This window comes from Strongylocentrotus purpuratus, unplaced genomic scaffold, assembly GCF_000002235.5.
Source record: "Strongylocentrotus purpuratus isolate Spur 01 unplaced genomic scaffold, Spur_5.0 spur5_scaffold_2, whole genome shotgun sequence".
Taxonomy (NCBI): Eukaryota; Metazoa; Echinodermata; class Echinoidea; order Camarodonta; family Strongylocentrotidae; genus Strongylocentrotus; species Strongylocentrotus purpuratus.
Window position 1 is genome coordinate 42,196,611 of NW_022145605.1, and position 19,378 is coordinate 42,215,988.

Below are 19,378 nucleotides of genomic sequence, written 5' to 3' on the forward strand. Positions count from 1 at the left end.
ATCGACGTTGAGCAAGGGTACCCGGGGAGGGTACGATGTAAGAATTGAATGTATCTAGGATCTCAGTCACATGATCACTGTCAACGCCGTAGTTCCCCAGTAGCTGTCAGTGAACACAATGTTCCATCACAAAATTAAAATTGCCTTGTAACTTTTTCCTCAGACTTTTATTCATATCTTTCCTCATCTTTTGGTCAACAACTCACACTATCTTGACTATATTAGCAGGGTGTATTTTCCCTCTTAATCCTCTATTCAGTTTTCATATCAGAATGAGATATAGGACCTATACAATCATTTTGAAAGTAATGTCTCAGAAAAAGTATGGGCAGATACAAACAACAAAATAGTGCATTAGAGTAAAGTGAATGAAGGACCATACATGTACCATGATGTTATGTTAAACCAGTTTTTCTCATGATGATTTGTTTTTAATTGAATAAAGAACTTTCTTAATTGAGTTTAATTGAAATAAGGACCAGTTTTTACAGACTTGGTGATGAACATTACAGTAGCTGATGAGATCCATTCAATAACATAGCATCTGAACGTTTTTTTAATAATTAATTGAAATATTATTCAATCTATACATATTCTTTACCCCTCCATGTTTTCAAAAACAAAAGTTTGACTTGGAGGTTGATCGAAATCCACCACGATTGGTGGTAATGACGCAGATGTTATTTCATCAAGCTCAGCTTACATTGGAGAATAGTGCATGACCCATAATCTTTATCTCACCAAATCAATACAAAATAGATTGTCAAAAGGGTATTGATATACGTCATGTAGTATCACAAAATATGTTTACGTCTGCCAATGACTTGAGGGCCGCGTGCAATACTTAACTTAGCCAATTAGGCCTATATGTAAAAAAAATACCATTACACGAGGCCTAATAAAAATGAATAACCAACTGTAATGTCTCAGTGTGAGAATGATATTAGTCTTAGAATAACAAAAAATATACTGTTTGTAATGAGGTATTTGGGTACTTTAATTTTAACATGATATAACATAATGTGTTCAGCTCAGAAGGGTTTATGGGGCCGTGTGCAATGTAGGTGCTGAATGCAAAACTCTGTGACCTTTGTTCATCATTATATACACTGAATTGAAGACGCCACGTCATATTTTTGGACAAAAAGATAAAATTCTGTTTTTAGCCTAAACGTTGACAGTGTTTGTATTGCGGTTGGTATAAATGATAAATGGAAAAACGTAACGATACAAAATTAATTTACATGTAGAACCACAAGTTAATATATCACCTTCTTAAGTAATCGAAACGGAATTCCCATTTAAGATATACAGTGGGAGACAGGACAGGGAGAGACAGACAGGGGCACAGCCCCCCACCCCCACCCCCCAAGATTGAAGTGATATTTCATTGTTTGTTGGTTTGATTTTTGTGTCCTCATTTGTTTTAATTTTCACATTATGTTTGGTTAATTTTTGTTTTGGTTTGTTCTGTTTTCGCTTGATCGACCTGGAATTTTCGGACGTCAGTTGTGCTCCTCAAGCTGAAGAAAAGTCGAATTTTCAAACTCAATTCGTGCGATTTGGTGTAAATTTTTTGCCAGGAATTGATTTTTTGGGGTCATGTTATTAGAAAGAATGGTTTGGAAAATCTTGCACTGACTGGAAGAATCGAGGGGGAGGAGGAGTTGGGGTTGAAGGAGGACTCTGTGGATGAGTAGCTCAAGGAGTGGGATTTCTGAAAATGGAATTGATCTTGGGGAGAATGAATTACTTCATAGAATATGGGACAGAGAGTTGTGGCACTCCATGGTCGCCAACGTCTCAGCACATCCCCTCTCAGACACTCTTACACACATACACACACACACACATCTCTAACCCCACACAAATCAGCCCAAGTCAATCAAAAACGACATGTACATCATTCTTTTCAAATATGATCATAAGCAAATGCTAAATAGAGCTTTTTATTGCAACTTTTGAGTAATAAAAGAAAAACTTTTATCATAAACCTAACTCTAAAATATATAAGCACAAATACAAGTTGCATATAATCTGCTGTAGTTAATAATTCATGCCATACGCTATCTAATGAAGCATATTATTCATGATAAATTAGTACTGTCAAAATTGACATATGGTGGAGGCCAAAGTTCTTTGAAATTTGTAGTATAATTTTTAAAAAAATTGTACAAACACTAATTAGGCAATTTATACGTATATAATTTTTTGCTTTACTAATTCTAGATATTATAAATGTTTATAATACAAATAACACAAAAATCAAAAACTTTACATCAAATTTGATAGAAATGCTCAAAGGTTGATATATATACACATAATTAAATAATGCACCAATGATCCAGTAGTAGCATAAATAGACAGTAATTGAAAACCACTTGTATTGTGACTCAATGAATGTCATGAATACAAAATACATCATAATTGTACATCCACAGGTTATATCAGCTACAAATTCAATTGAGCCACCATACCACTACTTCCTGTAAAAATGAAGTCATCATTGAATGAATGTGATAGATTGAAGTTAAAGAATCTACAATCCCAGCGCAAAATATTTTCTAGTATTTAACTACTAAAACTCTTAGTCTTTTGTGATCTTCTTTAATGAGCGAAAATTCTAATCTTAACAAAACATTTAAAACTTAACTGACAAACATGCAGTTCAACAAAAACATTTAATACATTGTATCGTACATTAAATATCTAACTTGAATGGAAGACAGGTTTTGAATCTCAAGCTTATGTACTGAAATAAAAATAGGTCAAAATTTGAAAGACTTTATTTATTACACAAGAAGCACATCGAGAAGCTAGTACATATCATGTGCTTCATGAATTTAGTAGTACATGTTTTTCACTGTTATTATTAATATGTATTGTAACACTTTACCTTGAAGTCACTACATTAGCCATGCTCTTTTACTTTCAAACAAATTTGGCATCTGTGCCCTGCATGACCAAAGGACTTGCCTCTGAAACTTACAACATATGAGTCAGATGTAAGGATGTATTAATGTACATTACATCTGCTCACTAATACGTTATTATATCAAAATTGCTGAAAAAGAAAACACATCCATAAATGCATTCAATATAAATACAAACTTATCCTCCGTTCACCGGAATATAATGTATAAATATGTCTCTCTCTCAAAAAAAGTTTATAGTAGGTGACATCTTGCCTGTCATAGTAAAATACGTAAATGCATTCCATATAGATAAAATGTATCCTCTACTCACAAGAAATTTGTAAAATTCCGGGAAACAGCAGGAAATTTCTGTAGCGTAATACTCCACCTACATCAAAAGGCAAAGTGAACAACTCTTTATCAAGTATAGCTTGATGAAGTGATCATACATAAACCCACTTTCACTATCCATTACTCAATCACTATAAGCATAATATATGTAGCAAGATATTTAAACAAAATAAACATATCTATGAGTTTTCATGAGTAAATTGACATATTATGTTTGAAAATAAAATATTTACATGATGACTATAAATACATCAGCAATAGAAAAGAGGAAAAAAGCAATGTAAAAAATCTTCAATAGAAATATGGAATATCAAAAATATAATTGGAACAATGCAACTGCATATCCAATATAACTTAGCCTATAATCACTAAATACCAATGACCATTTGCAAATGTTTGTGTACATGCATTAAAAAAATATACAGCAATCAATAATACAAGATTTACATTTATGTGTCATTACAGCGCAAAGTGAACTAAAACACTATCTGGCGCCAGGTTGAATTAACATGAGAAAACTGATGGTTCACTGACTAAATGCACTTATAGTACAGGCATATGTTGTTTGCTGGCAACTCAACCTTGTACAGATATTAGAATAAGGGCCTACGATTAACAACATTTGATTTGACCTTTGACCTTTGAACTTGTCATGTACTATAATTAGGTCATGAGTCCACCTGTATTGGTTTGTGTGATGAATTAATACAAATATAGCAGGATCAAATGATTTTACACACAGGCTGACACTAAGAAAACTTGTCAACATTAAGCCTCTTCATAACAAAATTATTTGGCAATTTATCCCTATCATTCATTTGAACATTTAGTAAAGGAGTCGTATGATTCTAGAAGAATTTATCTTTATTTTCCCTCAATACCATAACTCAAGATTACCTTAAAGTGTATGATTCATGAAAACATCTTTCTCTCTTGATGTATGGCTTTCTTTGGCACATTAATGTATTCAAAATATAAGCTTCATGTATTACTTCTACAAAGAGATATTGCAGTTTAAATACATTCTAAGTGAACAGTAAAACATCTTGTTGAGTAAAGGCCAATGTCTTTTGACAATGCTCCCTCAGACAGAGGTCTGAAGAAGCTTGCAGCACAGCGAGTGAAAGCTTACCAAAGCAGGACAATTTCTACTGATTATGAAGAAAAAATTAATTAAGTTAAATTACCAATCAGATGAACCTCTTCAGTGATCACCATCACCATCACAATCATAACTGTCATTATCATTACCATCATCAATAACATCATCATCGTCATCACCATCACCATCACCATCATAACTATCATTACTGTCATTATCATCACCATCATCAACAACATCAACATCAGCATCATCATTGTCATCATCACTATCACCATCATAAATCTTAGTACTGTCATTATCATCACCCACATCCTAATCAACATCATCACTATCACTATAGTTCATCATTGCCAGCTATGACAAAGGTCTGAAAAATCCTGCAGCACAGCGAGTGAAAGCTTACCAAAACAGGACATTTTCCACTGACTGTGAAGAATTTTTTTTCTTCAAATACCCAAATCTCCCTTGGGTGGTTTGATGTCTCCTTATTCATTTTTTGCTATGAACTCAGCATGTAGAAACAAGCTCAATAGTCACATGAGAAATATTTGGTTGTGTAGAGATGTAAAGTGTTCTCTTCTGAATGGTGGATGGGTGACCTTTGACCTCAGATTCTAAACCCCGGTGGTGTGGCAGGTGATGTATCGCTACTACAAGGTGATCGATGAGGAGTTGTCACACTCTACAATAAAACAAAAACAAAATTCAATTGAAATAGAAAGACGAAAATCATGAAGTTCAGGACTGCAATAGAACAACTCAATTATTAATATGCAAAAGGCTTTACAATTCTTACAAGTTACTTACATAGATTGAATTTTACAGGCACCTCAATCTGGAGAAATATATGTTATATGCAGGGATCATAAGAACCTCAGCGTGGGTAGCATATATTTGGAAGTTGGGAAATACAAAAAAGAAAATACTTCTTTTTGACGCAGTGCAAATGTTATTCGGGGGGGGGGGGGGGGGGGAGGGGCCGCATGTAGCTTTCCTGAATGCTTCATGAAACAGTTCAGGATAAATAAGTACCTCAGATAATATGATCTACATTAAAGTTGTCTTCATCACAAGGAAGAGCATATTAATTTACTCACCCTAAATTTCCTCTTGAGGGCCCTAGTCATGATAGGAGTAAGACCCACTCCACTTTCAGCAGGCTTGGTGCGTAACGGGGTACCTCCTGGACTCCTGGGAAAGCCAACCCTCTTCAGAGAGGTCCTAAACTCTATTGCCTCTAATGATAGCCTGTCAAAATACAAGGTACATTTATATAACAGCCTGAAAATTTATGCCATTAAAATGTCATTAATATGTGCTCAATATTTATTGATACTATACTGAAATAACAAAGAGAAAAGGTTTTATTTAATAACATCAAAATTATCATGATATGGGTTGAAAAAATCTATTCGATAACTAATTACATTCATCTATGCATCAGATCTTTTGAGACAGCAAAAAATAGTTCAAATTATGAAGTGTAAATTACACATTTTGCATAGATTGGTTTAGGAAAATTGATTCAACTTAAAAGGGAAAATTAGATTTGTGCGACTTGGAGTAATGCAGAGTTAACTGCATATCATTGTTCACTGTTTTTATTTCATGTGATCCAAAGGTAGACGCAGTTGCCTTTATATATTTCATATGTGTCGACTATAAGGCAGCATGGAAGTCAATTTGTAGCTAACTTCTGCTTACTCCATATTTCATGCGAGTGTGAGTCCAAATAAGGGTGTCAACTGTTGCAATCATAGTTGTCTATTCAATCATTTCTTTGCAGAAGTATTAAGGTGATTGGAAAGCATCATGGATTCCCTAACATGCATCGCAGAGCAACATATTATGTGGAGATTGGTTTCCTTGATAAACACTCACCTTGTCCTAAGATTCATGGGAGATGTGATTTGAGTGGATTGAGTTGGATGCTTGAAGGATTTCTTGAGTTGTACAGCTTGAAGATCTAACAATGTTACAAGAGGACCACCACCACCTGCTGTAGAGGAGCCAGACTTCTGTCAAAGGAAATAGCATTAGCAACACAATGTTAAGAAAGTGTCTTGCTTTTAATTTGGATGTAGCTGGAATGCTGAACAAAGGGGACTATTTCACATACATGTAGCTGCACTTCACCCCATCAAATGTAGGTATCATAGAAAACTAAATTGGTTCAACACATGTATTTCGTGGAAGTGTCTATGAATTTAGGGTACGATGCTTTTTTCAAAGGGCCCAAGGCACGCGATTGTGCTGAGAGATCATTAGTCATCATGAAACAGAGTGCACCATCAGCAGAACAGTAGGTCAAAGGCTATGATATGGAAACAATCACATACAAATATATTCGTTTACAGCTAGTATACATGTATATAATCAACAATAACATGTTATTCCGGCATTCTGTCGGTAGACTGTTAAGGAATATGATAGAGGATACAGGGATAACATTAAAAAGGAAAAAAAAACAAAAAAGAAGAAGAAAAAAGAAATGCACATCCGACTAGGGTTCCCTTCACATGCATGTGTGTACAGTTTTTTCAACCAGTCCACTCATTAGACAGTTGTTACCTTCATTGAGACAATAATTTTGAATTTCTCATTACAGAAGGAATTGTATAGCTAATGGAAGCCGATTATATGAATATATAGTATACCAGCAGAGCTGCCAACCTTGTGCGACCAAAAAAAGGAGTCATGATGGCAAAAAAAAGGAATATCAAGCAAAAAAAAGGAATTTGTGATCAAATCACCATCTTAGGGCAGTTGTTTAATGTGCGGTATGTAAAAAAAAAAAAAAAAAAAAAAAATTATTAAAAGACGTATTTTATGTAGAAAAAACGGAGTAATTCCGGCAAAAACGGAATCGTTGGCAGCTCTGTACCGGCATGGAAAAAAAAAGATTCAGAGAAAGAAATTAAAAAAAATCCTTTTCGGACTTTGGTGACTGGTCATCTTTAATGCCTTCATACCAAACAGCATAAGGCCCTGTTTCATAAAAAAAAATTAACAAGTTAAAATAACCATTACACACTAATGAAATCATGGCATTTGATTGGATGAGAACATACTAAATATTCGATATTATTATTATACTACCATCATCAAATCTTGTCTATATTCAACAATATCTCAGAAATCTCAAAGATTGAGTTCTACCATTTAACTACCAACGACTTCATCATCGCCCATTTCAAGGAGTGATTCCTGCCACATTCCTTCTTATCACATCATGACATGGACCAAGAGGAGACTGACCGGTGATGAATGGTATTGAGCAGGATATATGCACCAGGCAGAGATTTGAACCCTCAACCACTCATCTGAGATTGACAGTGAAGTCAATTTAAATTGCTTTACTAAGGTGCTCCAAAGACTATTAAAGCCCCACTGTCCTACTTGTAGCTACTTGCTCCCTCTACATAGAAAACTATCTCTAATCGGTAACCATTGGTCCCCCATGATCCTCTTTTTCTTATGTTAATTGAGAGCTGAGTTGATGAGATAGCCACCTGTCATTGACCACGCTGTGTGGTCTAATCCCTCCTGGCCAAACTAGTACTCTCTCTCTCTCTCTCTCTCTCTAAGTGCCATATCGTTTGACTTTGGCGATCAAGCTGTTCCACAACCCTCGGCTCCTAGCCTTCTGTATTAGTGCCACTCCCAGTTCTTTCACTCCTCTCTCTTCCAACAATTTCTGCAGACTGTCCATCCAAAGTATCCTCCTTCTTCCCACAATTTTCCCTGTCAAAGCAAGATTCTCTAGGCCTTCTTTATGTGTAATGGACCCATGAACTGCAACTGCCTACCGGGTAATCAACATCTCACGTATCATTTTCCTTTGCACTCCAGCTCGTGTAAGAACTTCCTCATTACTAACTTTGTCAGTCCAGGGGATTTTCATCATTCTTCTTAAAAACCACATTTCGAAACTTTCCAAACGCTTTTTAGTATCAGAGGCTAAAGTCAATGTTTCACTACCATACATAACTAGTACAGCTGGCCTTTAAAGACCGTCAATACTACTGGGCCAGAAGGGATTAGACCACACAGCAAGGTCACTGACAGGTGGCTATCTCATTAACTCAGCTCTCAATGAACATAAGAAAAAGAGGATCATGGGGAACCAACAGGCACCGATTGGGGAAGTTTTCTATATAGAGGGAACAAGTGGCTACAAGTAGGACAGTGGGGCTTTAAGCCATTGACTACTGAAGTCACTTATTTCCATAGGCTTCAATACAGGAGCAATCAGTTTCTGTAGGCAATGGGATAATATGATCTCACCTTATTTTTCCTGTCCACTTTCTTTAGTTTCACTCCTTTGATATCAGCCAAAGAAATCCCAGGATTCGTATTGGATTCCTGGCGTTGGAAAAGATATGAACGGAAACAGTGTAAACTAAAGGCATTATTAACTGTTTTAGTGAAAAGGCAAAATGATAAGGTATTCACAAACACACTTTAGTGATGTGTATTGTTTGCAGGCCTAACAACACATGCACACAAAGCTGCTTGGATTTGTGCCTTTTCTAAAGACTCTAATAGATTGCTAGGATCGTTGCTAGAGTGAGACCATCATAATGACTTGCTGGATACATGTATGCTCTGCAACGATAGGTTTCAATGTAATACAAGTTTTACAGTATCACACAAAGACAGCAGGAATTCAAAATTATATTCTTGTTTGGGTGGGAGGCTTATCCAATCCCTATTCCATAATGATGTTCAAATTTCTGGCAAAAGTATTATAGAACTTTCAGAGGAGGTACTAGTACATACTGAAAGGAATTTTTATCCATTTATGAAATGAACATTAGTAAATACCTGGATTATAATTTGAATCTCAGTTAGGAATAGTAAAACCTAAAATAGGATATTGATATTGATTATTATTGAGTGGAAAAGTAGACAGCATAGCAACAAATCCTCCGTTCATTCACAGATCTACATACCCACATGGTACAAGAGGTCCATGACTCACATAATTGTACACTGTAATCAAATTATAGAATTACCTTTTTGCCACTGTTGGGGCCTTTTTTCCTCTTTGGTAAATTTAGTCTCCAGTCTTTGGGTGGTGCAACTGCTGGAGGAGGAGGGGGGCGGCGGGGGAGGAGGAGGGGGAGGCATAAGAGCTGCTGGTGGTGGTGGTGTCGGTGGTGCTGCTGGTGGTGGTGGTGGTGGTGGTGGTGGTAGAGTAGGTGGAGCTGAGGATCCTGGTGATAATGATAAAAGTTGATGTACTGTACCCAGTACAGTATGTGTGGTGGTTGTAGAGCTGTGTAGTGGACAGCAACAATGGGAGCAACTTGTGACTGCAGGAATGTTTGTAGCAGAGTTCTGAAATATGTGACACAAAATAATCACAAATGCATTGAAAGTAATTGGGGAAAACCAGAGTTTTTTTTCCATAATGTAAATAAACAATATCACATCACATTTCTTGTTTACCATGCCTAACAATTATTCTCTTGACATGAGTATGTACATGTAAATACAGTTGAATATTATTTAGCACTCTTACAAACTTAATAAGGTTTTCACATTTCTTTACAGCAGCGAAAGTTGTCAAAACATATACATATAATTTATTTTATTCAATGATCTAAAAGGAGAATTTTGACAGACGTCTTAAAAACATTTTTTGTTTAAAGGATAGGCCTATAACATACATGTATGTGTATACATAAATAAATCATAGAATGAAAAGAAGAAAAAAATGAATGAAATCTTCATACTGGCTTCCATATAAGAACCCCTTACCTTAGATTCCATCTCTTGTTTGACTCTCTGAAGCTGTTCTTGTAGGAGATTAATCTGCTCCTGAGTGGCATAAAGCTCTCTCCGGTAAACACGAGATGGAAACACTACATCCTTCGCCAGCTCAAAGCTCTGTAGTAGTTGTATTTAAGCAAATAATTTGTTCCATCTTATCCTGTATTCATTACTCTGTCATTATAAATTACAATTAGCATAGTAACACTTAATTTCAAGTCAGTTATTTCAAGATTAGTATATTAGTGAAATAAAGAGGATATAAGAATAAAGAAGACAACAATCATGCTTCTATATTTCTTAACCTTTTTTTATCAAATTACTAAACACTCAAATTTCATAGCTTTCACCATCTTAGAATTTAAAAAAAATAATGAAATGACCACAAGTTTACACTTTGTGAAGAAAATAATACACCTTTTTGATTAATGACTGAGGGAGGCTTGCCTGGGAAAAAAAAGACTATTATTATTTTTCATTATATTACGATCCACGTCCTGTGTGATTTCAGAAAGACCTACAAAGAAGCAAAACACCATGCTAAAGCATTCCAAGCTTCAGAAACATCCAAAGGTATCTCCTATGCTAACTAATGCCTTCAGAGCAGTATTCTACAAATTTTTAAAAAAGTTGTTGCATTACATTACCTCGTTCACTTTGGTTTTCCACCAATTACACACATGATACAGAGCAGATGGCAGCTTGGTTAGACTCAGTTCTCCAGCCGCTCCTAGCCAAGAGCTTGCATCTATGAATGGAATCATACTGCCAGCAGATGATGATGAATGATCTAACTCCTGGACATGATCCCCATCACCATCATCATCAAGTAACCTGTGCCATAGACATATAAAAAGGTTTCAGAATCAATTTTTCTTTTTTTCTCGTCACTGGTCATGCTAAACGGGGACAAACTTATTACACAAGACTTTGTACAAAACTTGTATAACAATGCACTTTCCACAATGTACCAGTATTCGAAATGTGATAATTTGGCAGCCCATCAGCAATTACTTGCATACAGAACTATATCTTCTTTTACACTTGGAGCTAAATTTATCGGCACCTGTTCTAGGTTTGAATGATTTACATGCAGTACTGTAGATCTGACTACAAATTGTCAATGATATGATATGATAATGAACATTTGTATAGCGCCTTTTCTACAAGTAGATACAAAGCGCTTAATCAAATTTGGATACCTTGCATTTAGATGCCAAAGAGTTTCAAATCAGCTATCATTCCTATCTTGTAAAAATACCAAAATGATCCGAACCAATAGAAATTGTTCCAGGAAACTGCAAGTCTACAAATTTGTGATAATCTTGACTAAATCAATTACAACTTTTAAAGATGTCCAGAATCATTACAATAACTGAAAGGCTTACATTTGAGAGACATCAATCTCCATAGTACATGAAGCACCACTCTCCTCAACGAGTCCTGAATTTGTTGAGTCTGACAGACTTTTGGACAGTTCCCTAACTTTCCTCCGATTGCCTCTTCTCTTACGCCGAGATGAAAATGACAAGAAGTTCACTTTATTGCTGCGGTGCTTCATCTGGTAGAAATAGAGAAATAGAGAGGGAGAGAGAAAGAGAGAGGAGAGAGAAAGAGAGAGAGAGAGAGAGAGAGAGAGAGAGAGAGAGAGAGCAGGATTAAAGCCAAGAATGTGAAAACAGTAAGCATTGTAATTTGCTGGTGTATTTCTATCTCTAGGGGTATGGTATGCCATAAATCTTAATGCAACTCTCAACTCCTTACATCAAATGATATTCCTTGAACTGACCAAATCTGTGATTCTCATTGGATAAACAGATGAAGTTGCGTTTCATTTTTGAAAATGCATTACATGGCATACTTTTGTATACCCGGTATATTTGTTTTCCTGTTAATGTTGTTTTTGTTAATTTCTTGATATATGTGTCATGGTTGGTGCCCCAACCACAAGTTTGTTTTCAAACTTCTTCAGGGGCTCCTAACCCCATGTTTTTATGTTTTCATGAATTATTATATTCAGCTTGGCCTGAGGCCGTGTTCTGAAACTTGTTTTATCTCTAATATTGTTGTATCTTTGCTGTTATTGTTGGTTTTATAGATTGACCAAGTTGGTTTTCTGAAAATTGTTGTAACTTTTGTCTTCTTTTCTGACATCTCTTTGAGCTTTGCCTGTGCTCAAACTTTTGACCTAGTACTAGCTAGTACTTATCATGCTTATATATAATAGATATTGATTGGTATTGATTGGTACTAATTTGGTAGGGTCCACAAAAATGGGCGTGTCAAACTCAAAGAAAAAGATAAGATAGAATTAGAGGCGCGGCGGTCCTTCAATTCAAGAGATTATAATTAATAATAAGGCCGGCTAAGATAATTTGCAGAATACCAACTTTTAACAATATTAGCACTCTATTATGTCTGGAAGATACAACAACAGATGAGACAAAACTTACAACAATCTAAAATACTGCCCCTGGCCTTTGCCTTTTTGAATGCTGCATGCAGCTGAGCTGCGGACGTACGCATTGACAATGAATGTAATCACACACACAGATCATCACATGCACGATCACTACCACTGTACACAACTCCACATTCAGAAGTGGCACAACGCGAGGGCATGCAATTCAAGCTGTTATTCAGGGCCTTATTCAAATTAATATAAATGTATATAAGACAAAAGAGCAAAGCATTTATGTCCCTGAAGTTAATTTAATCAATTCTTTCTTTTCTGTAATAAAATGTAATTTTAGAAGTTGCTTACCTTAAGGCTTAAAAGTTAGGAGGGCACATCTGTTTCCGTATTTACCGCTGCCAGCTGATCAAACTGACGTTTACATTGAGCTCAACCAATCAGAATTCTTTATATTATGTTGAAACGGCGGGTTGATATTTCAGCGATGATTTTATGGTACCTTTCAGATGACGGTAAAGAAGTAATTTCAAGACAGTGAAAAATAAATAACGATGTATTGTGTTTAGGCCCACTTTTTGATGATAGTATAATACAGTATTTATTTTTATTGCAAAATCAAAGGCATCTGATTGTACTTGAAGACAATAAGATAATAATAGGTATTAAAAAGTAAAAATTGGGATTCTTGGTGTGACAAGAGTACAGTAGGCCTACATTGTATAAACATATGACACATGAAGAAAAAGTATTTAGGTATTATTGTTTATTGCTCATGATAGCACTTTGTACTGAAAAATATCACCAGTAGAGAAAAAGATGGAGAGGGGGAGGAGGAGGAGGAGGAGGAGGAGCCTGTGTCGGAGAGGGGGGGGGGGAGAGAGGGAGAGAGAGAGCAGAGAGAGATATAGCTCGGAGACTAGGGAGTGGGAGGGAAATAGAAACTGAGAGATAAGGAAAGATGGGATGTAGTTCGTTGAGATATAGCCCAGGTCGAAAATCCCATATAATAGAGACCATTAGAACAATTATATTGGTCTCTGTTGGAGTCTATCAGTTTATGTTGGACCCCTAGAATTGAATCCAATAGAGACCATTCAAACCATCAGAAACCAATAGAAACCAATCGCACCCATAGAAACCAATAGAAATAGAAACCAATAGGAATAGGACCAATAGAAAACCAACTTGAGACAATGTAGAACCCAATGGGACCAATAGAAACTAATATGACCAATAAAATTGAGAAACATAGAAACCAACAGCCTAATATATCTCATGCATATTCATGATTACTTTACATTTATCATAATTTGTTAAGTAACTTATGACCATGCATCAATTTTGTGATTTTCATTTTCTTTCGGCAACTAATGACCAATAGATTATTTGTCTGACCATGTTACAATTACATTCACGTTCTAGCAATAGATATATTGATTATAATGATTACTAACCAAGATTACTATCTCGTACCCCGGGGCAACGTGTCTGACACGGCCGGCCTTTTGTAGCAAGTGAGATCAAGATTACATTGATCTTGATCTAAGGAGACACGAACGAACGAACTAACCAAGACACAACATGTATGTTTATCATCTAGAATCCCTTACAAAAAAGTTCTATAGAATTCTATAAAAAAAATTCTATAGAATTTCTATACGCAATTCTATAGAAATGTTTTATAGAGATTCTATAGAAAAGTGGGCCACTTTTCTATACGAATTCTATAGAAATCTATAACGGACCTCTATAGAATCTCTTTAAAACATTCTATAGAATGGCCTATAGAAATTCTATAGAATTTGTTTTATAGAATTCTATAGAAATGTTTTATAGAGATTCTATAGAAAAGTGGGCCACTTTTCTATAAAAATTCTATAGAAATTTGTAACGGACCTCTATAGAATCTCTATAAAACATTCTATAGAAAGAATGGCCTATAGAAATTCTATAGATTTTTTTTATAGAATTCTATAGAACTTTTTTTGTAAATAATTCTATAGACCATTTTTTACCAGTTGAAAACCAGTTTACTATTCAGTAGCGACCAGCAATCAATTGATTATTAATAATCAATATTGCATGACATCTAGCCACCGACTACACCATAATATACCCAGATAGCAAAATATCTGGGGCCCATCTGGGTTTTGTATGGGATGGCTAAAGCCCACGTGGCCCATACAAAAACCAGATGGGCCTTCCCACCCAGAACCCACGCATATGGGCCCCATGTGGGCCCCATGTGGGCCCCATGTGGGTTTTTGGTGGTGAAAATCGCACGTCGAGCATTGGCTGGGCCCAGCTAAAAACCAGGGGTATACCAGATGGGCCTTCCCACCAAAAACCCACAAGTACCAACACATATGTGCCCCATGTGGGCCCCATGTGGGTTTTTGGTGGTGAAAATCGCACGTCGAACATCGGCTGGGCCTAGCTAAAAACCAGATGTATACCAGATGGGCCTTCCCACCAAAAACCCACAAGTACCAACACATATGTGCCCCTTGTGGGCCCCATGTGGGTTTTTGGTGGTGAAAATCGCAAGTCCAACATTGTCTTCGCCCAGCTGAAAACCAGATGTATACCAGATGGGCCTTCCCACCCAAAACCCACAAAATATACCCAGAATTTGCATAATGAATATGGGGTGCGTGCATATCTATGTTTTTTTACAATTTATCTGAATTTACAGGATCTTTCCTAATTGCTGATGATTTAGTTATAAGCAATTCATTTCGAAAATACTATTAAATGTAAATTGCTAATTCGTCGCCGTTTTCACGAACCGGCACAGCCCAACGCGCAACGAAATAAGTACATTCTGAGAAAAACGCGTTTTACGTTTAGCCCGTTTTGAATTCGCCAGAAACATGCCTTATGTCAAATTTTATATCACAAAATACATATCAATGAAAGGAAAATATTCTGTATTTTCTATACATTCCATTTGTTAAGCATAATGACAATTGCTATTAATATTACGAAGCTTTGGACTCTCGTGCCGGTTCGTGAAAATATTATTTTGCTGTTTACGTAGCAAAAATATTTTCACGAACCGGCACAAGCCACTGTGTCGTTTTTCCTATGTAACTTTACGCGCAAGACAAAAGCGCTCGCGCTGTCTTAGCGCGTATTTTATTTTCACGAACCGGCACAACCGCCTGTGTCGCGTCGTCTAGGTCTTGTAAGCGCAAAGATAATTTTCACGAACCGGCACAGCCCATTGACTTATAACGGCGCGTGCCGGTTCGTGAAAATATGAATCGTGCTTTTTGGCTCGTGGGTCGTTTTTGTCATTTGTGTAACCATGGATATCTCAAAAACTAAAGCGTTTTGGATGCTGAAATTTGGTGAGATGAAAGATTGTTGATAACTTATGCTAAAAATGCAAAAAAAATAAAAACTACATTTTGAAGGGATTTCGGTGGCTTGTGCCGGTTCGTGAAAACGGCGACGAATTATTAGGACATTTCACTACTTTGTATACATTACATTTAATTAAACATGAATTAGGAAAAACACTAACTATGAGTATTGACCGAAAAAAGATTCAATAAAATACAAGTATATGGAAATGTCTCATCACCGCAAAATAACCAAGTCTTCTTAATACCAATGCCTTTACATTGGAAATTTTAGACGATGTGTTGTTGCCAACGGCAAAATTAATTAGTACAAGTGCTACATAAATTACTAATTAAGACTGCTAATTGGAGCTAACAACTGGTTGAAAGTTGTGCCAAATGGTACGACTGGTCCAGTTAAACCCAACTGGTAACCCTGGAAATTGAAATGGGATAAATGAATTCAGCAACTGGGTAAAAATAGAACCCATTTAAACAATGAAGCCCATTTAGAACCACATTGGATCATATGGGACCATATCAAACCCACTTGGCCCATATGGATCCCATGTAAAAACCCGCTTATAGCCCATATGGGGCCCATATAGAACCCACTTGACCCATATATAGAATGTGGTAGGTCACACATATAACCCACATGGCCCATCTGGTGCCCAATAGGTAACCCTTGTGTATATTGATGGGCCAATTGTGGGGCCCATCTAGGCCAAGTGGGTCCAATCTGGGCCGCCCATCTGGGGCCCTTCTATAACCCGGGTGCAGATTGCTGGGCCCCACATGGGGCCCATCTGGGACCCAAATGGGCTAACTAGATGGGCCAAGTGGGCAATAGATGGGCTGGCCCATCTGGGCCAAGTGGGCCAGCCCAGTTGTAACCAGATAAAACCCAGATGGGCCCCACAACATTTTGCTATCTGGGTAGGCTCCTGCAATTGCTCCATCACAAAGATCATTTGAAGCAAAATACAGTTGAGTATATTGTTAATTAAGTAGTGCGGAGATCTTACATACATATATACAAAATTATACATGTTTTTACTGGTTAGTAAATTACATATATTAATATATCTATTTTACGTCTTAAGTTACATGTTTAAAAAAATCGGACATAATATTATATTTGACAATAATTGACTAAGAAAATATAAATCACAAAATTGATGTTAATTGTCACATTTGCTTGACAGATCATGATAATTACATTTTCTGTGAAAACATGCAAATTATCATGAATATGCATGAGATACATATCTTCATATAGAAAAAAATTCTATAGAATTCTATAGAAATTTAGATCTATAGGAAACTTATTCTATAAAATTCTATAGAGAAAAAAAGTTTCTATAGACATCCTTAAAAATTCTATAGAGAAGTGGGGACGCCATTTTTTATATTAAATTTTCTATAGAAATTTATATCTATAGAAAACTTATTCTAAAGAATTCTATAGAGGAAACTGATTTCTATAGACAACCTTAAAAATTCTATAGAGAATTTACTTTTCTATAGAAATTTCAATCTATAGAAAACTTATTCTATAGAATTGTATAGAGGAAACTGATTTCTATAGACAACCTTAAAAATTCTATAGAAAATTAACTTTTCTATAGAAATCTAAATCTATAGAAAACTTATTCTATAGAATTCTATAGAGGAAACCGCTTTCTATAGAGAATCCTTAAAAGTTCTATAGAGAATCTGGAATGTTATAGAGTTCTATACAACTTTTTTGTAAGGGATAGTACAAGCCTCCACTTAAAAAAGGGACATTCTTTTAATAAACTCACTTCAAGTGATCTCTGTGATGGAGTTAATGCAATTGAGTTTTTAATATACCTTTTTAGTGGACAGTTGCTAAAATCGATTTTTGATTTATCATTATTGATTTACCGATAGAAGCCAACAGAAACTTTTGCACCTCTAACAAGTAACAACCAATAAGTCTATTGGTTTCAATAGGGAATTAAGAATATGGGACCATTAGAAACCCAAAGAAAGATCTCTAATGGACCAACAGGAACCCATATAGAAGAAAATATCTAATGGACCAACAGAAACCCACAAGACGTGGATGGATGTTGGTCCAATAGAAGCTTTCTGTTGGTCCATTAGCATATTTTTCTGTGCGTTGGTGTTGGTCCAATAGATATTTTTTATTGGTTTATGTGGGTCCAATATAGGCTATCGGATCCTATTGGAATTTTGATCCGGGAGGCCGCGACCTTGGGTTATATTTGCCTGTGATGGCCTTAGTCTTTTCATTCAGATTGAGATCGAACAGGAAATTATTGGATTTCATTCATGTCCAAAGCAAAATAAAGACAAGAAGTTTTCACTGTTAAAGATTGAATGTGAGAAAAATTGCCCTCATCAGTAGGCCTACGGAAAAAATGTCACTCAAAATCTCAAATTCTTTCCACAGACAGAGTATGCCTATTTGTTTTCCTCTCACAGTAAAAGCATGCATATTATGTGTGGAAACAGATAACGGTTCAATTATTGATTGTTTCAAAGATACCATAATGAATTCGAGGTAAACCACAGTTCACTACCTTCAGTTTTCAGACCCGGCGGACGCGAATTTTTTTTCCGTACTCGAGAGGGCAAATACCCCATGTGCGCATGCGCGTGGACTTGTGATTTCTCTGCTACTTCCCATACGAAATGTACATGTATTCGCATCTACTGTGCACGATTCGCGTTCTACGAGTAAACGATGGCATAGTAGTCTTCAAACACAGACTCTGATTTGCCAGTTTGACAAATCAATATGCGTATGTGTCGCGATGTGCTTATTCAAGTCTGTGTAGTTGTATGATTCAGACCCAGTAGTGCATATGGAAATACATTGCAACTTGTATAGAATGGTATAGTAGTCTGCAAGCACAGACGCTAATCTGACAGTTTGACAACATACTAGTAGTGTGCTGAGAAGTACTTTATTCAAGTCGCCAACTTGTATAGAATGGTATAGTAGTCTGCAAGCACAGACGCTAATCTGACAGTTTGACAACATACTAGTAGTGTGCTGAGAAGTACTTTATTCAAGTCTGCGTAGATGTATGATTCAGACCCTACTGGTGCGTTCGACCATTGATTGCACTGACAAAAGAGTTATTAGACCAAAGTTAGAAATATTATTACAGAATGACGGTTTTGAGAAGGCCAATAAATGACCTTATGGTGTGTGGGTTTATCATATATAGGCCTACTATCGTTTGTTCAGAGCCAGAAGGGCATTCGTTGTGTTAAGAGTTAACATCCTTCTGGCTCTCAGCAGACCATGATTATAAATAAAAGTAATACAGAGAGTGCGAGCATACTGGAGGGAGAGCTAGAGAGAGAGAAAGAGAGAGAGAGAGAGAGAGAGAGAGTGAGAGAGCAGTGGCACAACACAGAAAACTACGAAAACTTGAATAAAAGCACTACTCAATACACAATAGGC

General features: G+C 36.2%; 1 protein-coding gene across 1 annotated transcript; it reads right to left on the reverse strand.

Annotated features, from left to right (window-relative positions):
- Positions 1-4,688: 4,688 nt before the first annotated feature.
- On the reverse strand, positions 4,689-13,023 carry LOC115926889 (proline-rich protein 11-like). The gene is made up of 9 exons (XM_030992490.1): positions 12,914-13,023; positions 11,538-11,710; positions 10,797-10,983; positions 10,138-10,266; positions 9,390-9,714; positions 8,659-8,736; positions 6,253-6,389; positions 5,469-5,619; positions 4,689-5,053 (listed from the first exon to the last, which is right to left on the reverse strand). Exons 4-9 carry the CDS (start codon positions 10,206-10,208, stop codon positions 4,979-4,981), a joined length of 837 nt encoding a protein of 278 aa, XP_030848350.1. The 5' UTR covers positions 10,209-10,266; positions 10,797-10,983; positions 11,538-11,710; positions 12,914-13,023; the 3' UTR covers positions 4,689-4,978.
- Between the last annotated feature and the right edge of the window lie 6,355 nt (positions 13,024-19,378).